Consider the following 9,316-nt stretch of genomic DNA (forward strand, 5'->3'; position numbering starts at 1 on the left):
AGGCACCAGGCAGCAGGGAGAGCTGGCTGCTCCTAAAGCCCATGGCTGGTCTGAGGCAGGTTAGGCAGGGCCAGGACCATCCTCACACCATTGTTCTGAGGTAAGGGGGAGGGGGCGCAGGACTGCACGAGTATGCGTGTCCTCAGGGGACATGCCTCTCCGCCTCCCTCCGTGGTGACACTGTGGGAATCTGGGGAAAGCATGGGAGTCTTGGCTTTACAAATGACCAACCACCCTCTTTCTGGACATGAGTAGGGGCTGCTGGGACTATCGAAAGGCACAGCCATGATGTGGTGATGAGGCTTATAACTGGGCAGAGATGAATGAACTCCTAGCCGCCAGCCCCACACCTTCCAGCAGGCACTCTGTCACCGGCCTTCCTTCCTGACCTCGCTTGGTCCACCTCACGCCTCTGTCATCACACCAACCCTTCCTGGCCACTGGCTGGTGGGACACTGCCTGAAGTCCCTTGCCAGGCTCCGTTTGCTGGTGGGGTTCCGGGGTGGACTGGCTTTCCTGCCTGGCTCCCCAGTGGGCCCTCTCCTGCCATGGAGCCCCTTCTGCTTTGCAGGACAGTGCATACCCCATGATGTACTGTGGTACACATAGCTCCGGAAGGCTGCAGCCTCCTACAGGTAGGGCCATGTCTGTGTGCTGTCTGGCTAGGACCTGAGTGTAGGCATATACAGGCGTTGACTGAAATAAACGAGAGAATGAATGAGTGAATGAATGAGTGAGTGAGTGAGTGAGTGAGTGAGTGAGTGAGTGAGTGAATTCAAGGGCCCATGGATCACTGGGCTTCCCAGGTCAGGTATCCATGGTGTTTCAGGGCTAGTTAATTCCTGTCCTCAGGACCTAGCTTCTCTGTTTGCCCTCCCCATCCTCTTCCCAGTTCTGTGGAATGGGCTCATAGTTTCTGCTTATGCTGCCTGCGCCTTTGTGAGGCCTCAGAGTACAGGATGCCAGCACCTCAGGGAGCTCCCTCTCATCCCTAAGAAGGGGGAAACTGAGGCCTGTGGAGAAAGGGACAGGGCAGTGGCTGAACTCAGCGCCACCAGGCTTCCCTGAAACAGCCCCATTCCCACTCTGCACCCTAAGCCTGGAAATCCTGAGTCACAGCTGGAATGTGCCATGCTGAGGAGACTTTTCCTTCCCACTTCCAGGGGCCTCAGGGCCTCCTGACCTCCTCCCCACAGGGGGTGGGGGGATGGGAAGGACCCCTGCTCAAAGTTCCTGGGGAAGAGCTCCTGGGAGCCCCTCTGTCTGTCAGTCTGTCTGAGTCTGCCCAGGGGACCTGAGGTCGGGAGGAAGCGAGCTTGGAGTGTGAGGAGGGTGGGACTGCGTGTGGCCCAGGATAGTCCCGCCCCACACTGTCCCCACCCCAAGCCCTCTTAATGAAATCAAGCTGGCCCTCCAGCTCGGGGAGGAGGAAGGGGGAGGGCCTGGAGGCCAAGGCGAGCAGGCACCAGCCAGAGCAGCTGGCGGCAGACGGCGGGCAGAGTGTCTAGCGGGCCAGGCTTGTCTGCACCCAGGCCTTCAAGGGGACCGGGTAAGAACCAGCCTGCTGCTGCTTAGGGGCTCTGGGAGGACTTTGCAGAGTCCCTAAGTGTGTGTGTGTATGTGTGTGTGTGTGTGTGTGTGTGTGTGTGTGTGTGCAAACTGAGTGTGTGTTTGAGGCTGTGAGCATGCGTGGAATAAGGTGTGTGCATGGATGCTGGGATTGCCAGAAGGGTGCATGCATGTAGAGGGGACAAGGGGGGATGCCAGGATGTCATCTGCAAGGCCGGTGGTGCTGGTGGTGTGAACTTGTACTGTCCCGTGTGCCGTGCTTGGGATGTTGGATGCAGCCGCTGGTGTACTGTGTACAAGCGCCGGGGACTGTGGGGAGCCTGCTGGAGTGTCTTGGAGTTAAGTGTGAGTCTCCGATTCTGTGCTGTGGGTCTGGCTGGCTGGCTGCTGCTGCTGGTGGTGGTCGTGGTGGTGGTAGTCCTGCATATGTGTGAGCTTGAGTGTCTCCTTCCAGGTCCCTGTCCTTGGCGGCCCTGAGGAAACTGGCTGAGGCTATGGTGTTTTAGTCAGAGCCCCCTCCCCCAAAGTCTCCTAATTGAAGCCAGGTTTCCATGGCCTGCCTCTCATCACCGGCCTTCAGGTTCTGAGTGGTGGCAGAACGGAGGCTCTGGCTTAGCCGCCTCAGGTCCTGGGATACCCAGTCCTTAAGGTGGATTTGCCTCATCTGCATATTCATGACCATCTCGATTTAAAACAGAAACTCCTAAGAGAGAGGGTCCAGGAGGGCATCCTGGACCATCCGGTGCATCCTGCATCTGCCTGCTGACATTCACTGCGTGCCAGGCACTGCTGTGACCTGCCTCCATCGCACAGGTATGGAAGCAGAGCTCAGGGAGCTGACACACCCAACCCCTGACACAGCCCGGAGGCCCGTGGGGCTGTTCTGAGCCACCTCTCTGTGAGGGCTCTGCTGGGCAGGCCATTTACAGTCTGCCTGAGTTCCCTCTGGAGTGAAAACGGAAGTCTTATCAGCCTTAGATCCTGAGTCTGCGGGCAGGATGGAGCGAGGTGGCCAAGCAGGTCCTGCTCTTCCCAGGAAAGTGCCCACAGGCAAAGGGTGCCAGTCCGGTCTAGTAGTTATTTCAGACCTGTTCAGGACGCTTCCCCCATTCCACAGAATGAAAACTGAGGCCCCAAGAGTTTAGGGGAACCACTCAGGGTCATGTGGCCAACTCATTCAAGGTTTGGCTAGCTCTAGGGAGGCCTGAGTCCCTGTACTTAGCTACCTGCTGCCTTTCATGGGCAGGAAAGACTGAGGAATGTGGGGGACTCTGAGAGTTGGAGTCTTGCTCCTTCCGTACCCCTTTGGCCAGGTCCAGGTTGCCACAGGGAGGCCAGTGCTTTCTTGTCTGAGACATTGCCGCCTACGTGTGTGTGTGTGTGTGTGTGTGTGTGTGTGTGTGTGTTCTGCTCCTTGGCTGGGCTGTTAGGGGGCCAGTGCAATTGAGGACAGCCACGGGTCTGCTGAGGGATGATGCTGGCTTACCCTGGAGCATTCCATTCCTGAATTCCAGCTTTCCTGCAGGATTGCCCCCGTGCCTGCAGTGCTCTCTCACAAAGTCTCAGCAGCTCCTTGAGCCTCAACCTGGAGTCTCTCTACCTGCTGCCGATTTGCAGACAAATGGGGAATGTGAGGCTGAGAGGAGGCAGCTGGCAGATTTAAACACCACGATGCAGCCAGGTTGATCAAGCTGGCCCGGTGGCTTTCTGTCAGCATGCTCTGCTCGGGGACCTCTGTAGTCCTCAGGACTGTGGTCACGGTGGCCTGTGTCTCTGGAGCAACAGCCCTCACTTGCCACAGCTGCCACAGCTGTCCCTACAGAGAGCATCATAATACTTAGCCCAGTAGGGTTCTGAATTGGCAATCCTGCCTCTGCTGACCCAGGCCTGGGGTGTAGCTCAGTGGCAGAGCACTTGCCCAATATGCACGGGGCTCTCCGTTCAATTCCCAGCACCACCCAAAAAAGGGGAGGCAGTAGGTCAGTAAAACGCCAAGGAAAAAATGAGGACTCACAAGAGTTCAAGCTCAGAAACCCAGGTAAAAAGCCAGGCGGAGTGATGTTCCTGAAATCTCAGCCTCGGAAGGTCAGGGAAACGGGCCAGCCTAGCCCACGTGGTGATCCCCAAATCCCAGGCAGAGACCTCCTGGCGGTGAACCCCAGATTGCCCTCTGGCCTGTATGGGCACCAACACGCATTCATCACACATGCATGCATGTGCGCATTCATGTGAGCCTCCACAGCTCCTGATAGAGGACTCAAACCCTAGCCCAGTCGTGGAACATCTGTGTGTCCTGGGACACATCACTGTCACCACTGTGAGACTGCATCTAGGGAGAGAGCCAGGATGGAGCGTCCTTCATGGAGGCTGTCGTCACTGTTCATGAGCCCCCGGGGCTCAGCAAGAGAGCGCCTGGTTAGTGCACACGGGGCTCTGGTGTGGCAGAAAAGGGGAGAAAATAAACAAAACGCCCCCCCCTTGGAAATTTAAGCACCTTAGAAAAAATTTTTATTACATTTGTATGTTTGTAGGGGGCTGTGCAGGCTATGGTGGAGGTCAGATGACAGCCTGTGGGAGTTGGTTCTCTCCTCTTACCCTGTTGGGTCCTGGAGATCAAGCTCAGGGCCTCAGGGTTGGCAGCAAGCCCCTTCACCTGTTGAGCCACCTCACTGGCCCATTTAGCCTCTTTGGATGTTCTGAAAGGAACGTCTGTCTTTCGTTGTTTGGGCCAGTTTGACAAAATTGGCCTTCAGTGCAGTTGCCCCTGAGTACACAGCACTTGAGGGGTTGTGAGTTGCCCAGAGCCGACTGGAGGGGCCAGGAGGCTGAGCTCCCTGCAAACTGGACCAATAGTTTGATGTTAGCTCCTTTGGGTGGGGGCAGGGCACCCAGGCCGGCTTTCTGTGATACCAAGGGCTCACCACACCTAACTGGAAAGCTTCAGGCCATTGGGGCAGTGGCTAAATGACCAGCCTCGTTCCTCCCTCCCCTCCTGAGTCCCTGTCACACAAGAGGCAGGTAAAGCCACCTGCCTCACCCAGCAGGCCCTGCAGCCGAGGTGCTGGGAACTTTAGCTTCCCGATGCAGTTCAGAAACTTGCTGTGTGGCCTGCTCCGGGCCTCTGCCTCTGCCTCTGCCTCTGCCTCTGCCTCTGCCTCTGCCTCTGCCTCTGCCTCTGCCTCTGCCTCTGCCTCTGCCTCTGCCTCTGCCTCTGCCTCTGCCTCTGCCTCTGCCTCTGCCTCTGCCTCCTCTTCCAAGGGAGACTCCCTGAGACAGAGCATCAGAGCCTTCTGTCTTAGACTCCTAGCGCCAGTCTGCCTCAGGGACCAGAGCCCTCTGCTGGGCCAGCAAGAGTTTGAACCCCAGATCCTATTCCCACTGGCTGGCAGAGTTAGTGTAAACTTGGGCAATGAGGAATTTATTAATCAGCCCAGTTGTCTGGGCCAGATGGGGTCTGGGGGTGGGGTGGGGGGTGGTTCATGCCGGGAGCAGCCTTCCAGAGGGGGAGGGGCACATCTGGTTCCCATTTAGTGGTGGCGTTGGGGAGGGGCTGCGGCAGGCATCCGGAGGGGCTATGGTGTTAGCTAGCTTTGTCTCCTCAGGAACTGTGGTTCCCCCTGGAACCTCTTGGGATTTTTGGAGGCTCACAGCGAGATCCAGGCCTCCATGGATTGGGTGGAGGGAGTCACGGTACCCCCAGCCTCACCCTGGTACTCAGGACTCCTATAGAGCTGGCAGCTTCAAAACCTAGAGTCTTGGCAAAGGAAGTGGGTGGATTGGAAAGGCCTCTGCTGGAGCTTCCAAGGCCTCAGGGTAGCGGTGCCCTGGGACCACTTCCTGTGCAGAGGTGTCCCTCAGCCCCCTCATCTCCCACCCCACCCTCCAACCCCACCTCCCAGAGTCCTCAGGCCAGGTGACTTCAGGTCTCTCTGGAGAAGTCACTTGATCCCCCTGAGCCTCAGTTTCCCCTGAGCCTTGGTTTCTGCAGCTGGAAAGGGGGACAATCGTAGCCTCTCCCCCAGTGGGTAGCTGGCTAGCCCTCAGGCGTCCATGACAAGCTTCTGATTGGGCTGGGAGCAGGGCTCAGGTGGGGATGCTGGAAGAGCTGAGTTACACTGTCTCTAGCATCCACGTGAGAAGCCAGTGTGATGGTTACGCTTGTGATGCCAACAACAGGAGGATTGTTGGGGCTGCTGGCCCCACCACGTGACACGTAAGCACCAGGTCCCAGTAGGAGGCCCTGCCTTGAAAAGGAAGTGGAGGCTCCCAGAAGAGGAATGGTATTCAACCTTACCCTATGGTCTCCAAGTGCATCCCTCCTCCCACACGTAACACAAAGACACTTCCACTAGCATCGGATGCAGATTTAAGCGACGAGTGTAAGATAGGATTGTAAATTCAGCCACGCCGGTGCAGAAGCAGCTATTGAGCACTTAGTGTATACTCAGTGTACAAAACAGTGAGGACATAGAGATGAATAAAAGGCAGTTTCTGATCTCAGGAACACAAGAAGAACTCGGGATAGACGGCATTCCATGTATACTGGAGTGTGTGTGTGTGTGTGTGTGTGTGTGTGTATTGCTCAGCTAAGTGACATAGGTTCTGGGTTCCCACTGTCTATAGGAACTAATGAGCCACTCCTGAGTCCTGAGACCCTGGAGACACAGCCCGACTTCTTAAAGATTATTTATATATCATTTATACAGCATTCTGCCTGCATGTACATCTGCACACCAGAAGAGGGCACCAGATCTCACTATAGATGGTTGTGAGGCTCCAGGTGGTCGCTGGGAATTGAACTCAGGACCTTTGGAAGAGCAGCCAGTGCTCTTAACCTCTGAGCCATCCCTCCAGCCTGTCAGGCTGACTTCTCTCTCACCTCTCCCCACAGGTCCTGTGGGTCACCATGGTCCCCAGCCTCCTCCTGTCTCTGCTGCTACTTACAAGGCCTGTGCCTGCGGCGGCCTACTCTGTGTCCTTCCTGGATGATGTGGGGGGCAGTGGGGAAGCTGAGGGCTCTTCAGCCTCTTCGCCGAGCCTGCCACCACCCCGGACTCCAGCCTTCAGTCCCACATCAGGGAAACCCCAGGCAGAAGGCCCTGCGCCCCCCACCAACCTCCTGGACGGGATCATGGACTTCTTCCGCCAGTACGTGATGCTCATTGCGGTGGTGGGCTCGCTGACCTTCCTGATCATGTTCATCGTCTGCGCCGCACTCATCACCCGCCAGAAGCACAAGGCCACAGCCTACTACCCATCCTCCTTCCCCGAAAAGAAGTATGTGGACAAGAGTGACCGGGCTGGGGGGCCCAGTGCCTTCAGCGAGGTCCCTGACAGGGCACCTGACAGCCGGCCGGAAGAGGCCCTGGACTCCTCCCAGCAGCTCCAGGCTGACATCCTGGCTGCTACCCAGAACCTCCGGTCTCCAGCCAGGGTGATGCCAGGCAGTGGGGAGGGAACAAAGCCAATGAAGGGTGGGTCCGAGGATGAGGAGCCTGTCAGCCCGGAGGAGGCCCAGGAAGCGCCAGTATGTGAGGTCTCGGCAGAGAAGCTGGGTGTCCCAGAGGAGTCAGGTTCAGCGGAGGCTGAAGGGGTTCCTGAAGCCAGTGAGGGCCAAGGGGGACCAGAAGGGTCTTCCTCCTTAGCCCCAGAATCCCAGGGACCAGCCGGGCCCCCTGAAAGTTCCTGTGCCTGCAACAGAGTCTCCCCCAGTGTCTAAGAGGTCCCAAAGCCGCTGGGCCCGATTGCTGATTCCTTGAGAGTCACCTCCTTGGTCAAGAAAGGCCTTCAGCTCTAAATGTTTTTTGACACCCCTCTCTGGTGATTGCTGGTGCCAATCCTGACCCCGAATGGGCAGAGCTGATGGCCTCTGGTGCACTCCAGGAAACATCGCCCCCAGTTCCAGTGCCTTTAATGCCTCCTGCCATCCTGGGAGAGCCTTCACCTTAAAACACCGCTTCTCTGGGAGAGGAAGGACAGTCGCATCCCAGCTGGAGCTGCGATGAGGCAGTCCACACAGCGGAAGGGGAACAGGCCAGAGGTCCCCTTCAGGCGGCAAACACTGCTGTTTCCATCTCGGCTGTGAAAATAAGTGGGCCATTAGGTTTGGAAGATGTCAAATGGTGGGCCTGCCACAGGCACCCGCTGGGAAAGCAGAGGCAGGCCGTATCTAGTAGCGACAGACCGCAAAGAAACCTCATTTGCATCTCCCCATCACCGGTGTTTGCCACTCTGCCTCTGTTCAGTGGACTGTTAGGAAGCTTCTGGAAGGGGTCTCCACTTAAATCACAGAGTTCTCCTAGACACTCCATGAAAACCCAAGCTGAAAGTCACATGATGGCTCTGAGGGTTCCTACTGGCTGGCTTTGCTACGCTTTTTCCCAAGCTGTTTTATTAGTATCAGGATGGCGGCTAATAGCCACGAAGTCCAATCTCACAGCCCCCCACTCTGGAAAATACTGTTCTCAGCTTTTCTCAAAGGCGGCTCGCTTTCTGATTGGTTCAGAGTTGGGGTGCGGGATGCGGGGAGTCTGGCTCTCTCGCATGTCAAGCAACTCTGATGGGTGTTTGTAACTCGTGAATGCTGGGATGAATGGAATGAGCAGAGCCCTTCTCTGTCAGTCCCGGAAGCAGCTGGAAGCCAAGGGGTGTTTGCCGTTTTTTTTGTTTGTTTGTTTTGTTTCTGGATTCTGACGCCCAGCCTGGAGCAGGGCCCTGGCCCCATCCTTCGCTCACTTGCTCCCACAGTGGTCTGGCAGCCTGAGCCCATGCCGTTCCTCAGTCCTTGACAGGGCAGAGGTGTCTTGGGGGCTCCCCACACCTCCATTCACGGTTCCCCATGTCCTCAGCTCTTCAGGTGTGGCTATATGACACAGTATCATAATAAACCTTGATCTGGCTTGAGTCTCTCTGGACTATCAAGGGCTGCACAGGTATGCAGGGACAGACAGGCTGTTTGTGGGCTGGGAGCAGCATTGCGGGAGGGCATCAGCCAGGTTCGAGAGCCAAGAATGGTGTGGCAAAGAGAAAGATGGGTGCGAATAGGCGTTGGGGTCCACATTCCTGAGGAGTCCTGGAGGTGATGTGCCAAACGCTCAGACACTTCTCTGCCTGGCTCTGCAGCTGGTGATGCCATACCACAGACCCCTAGTTTCTGTGCTTTGGGTCAGGGCAGTGGTGAGGTCGTGGTTACCCATTCCCTGGAGGTGGGTGAGTACTAACAGGGCCTCAGGGACAGTGTTTGCTGACACCTACCCACCCACCCTTGACAGGTATTTTGGCCTCCAGAGACCCGGCCTTTGACTCCCCTCCCCTTCTATCTTCCTCCTTCCCTTTGATGGCCAGTTCCTGTGATAGTTACCTCCTACCTGAGCCCTCTGGAATCTAGATGTGGTCTGGAATTCAGGAGTCAGGAACACATGCCAGGTTCCCAGAATGGTGGTGGCACAGGGGCTGTCTCCCACAGCCCTGGCACTTCAAGGATCCCACATCCAGTCTGTGTGGCCTGTTCTTAGGCTTCCGGAACACATAGAGTCCTCTGTCTTGTGCAGCTGGGAGAGATCCGCCTCTCTCAGCCCAGCCCAGCGTCTTCCAGCAACCAAGAGAGTTGCCTCTGAACTCCCGAGCACCTCCCATTCCAGTGCACTGTGCGGCTCAGGCAGAGTGTCTCCGTTTCTCTGGTGTCAGGCTCTGCTCTGTCCCTATCACTGGCCGGGGAGCACAAAAGCTCCCAGGTCACACCAAGTCC

General features: G+C 56.9%; 1 protein-coding gene across 2 annotated transcripts; it reads left to right on the top strand.

Annotated features, from left to right (window-relative positions):
• Positions 1-1,427: 1,427 nt before the first annotated feature.
• Positions 1,428-8,472, top strand: Tmem119 (transmembrane protein 119). 2 transcript variants are annotated; one of them, XM_021646048.2, is made up of 3 exons: positions 1,428-1,549; positions 2,267-2,382; positions 6,461-8,472. In XM_021646048.2, exon 3 carries the CDS (start codon positions 6,476-6,478, stop codon positions 7,286-7,288), a length of 813 nt encoding a protein of 270 aa, XP_021501723.1. In that variant the 5' UTR covers positions 1,428-1,549; positions 2,267-2,382; positions 6,461-6,475; the 3' UTR covers positions 7,289-8,472. The 2 variants fall into 2 exon arrangements, with proteins under 2 accessions (XP_021501723.1, XP_021501722.1); XM_021646047.2 differs by lacking the exon at positions 2,267-2,382.
• Positions 8,473-9,316: the final 844 nt, after the last annotated feature.

Source organism: Meriones unguiculatus, chromosome 4 (assembly GCF_030254825.1).
Source record: "Meriones unguiculatus strain TT.TT164.6M chromosome 4, Bangor_MerUng_6.1, whole genome shotgun sequence".
NCBI lineage: Eukaryota > Metazoa > Chordata > Mammalia > Rodentia > Muridae > Meriones > Meriones unguiculatus.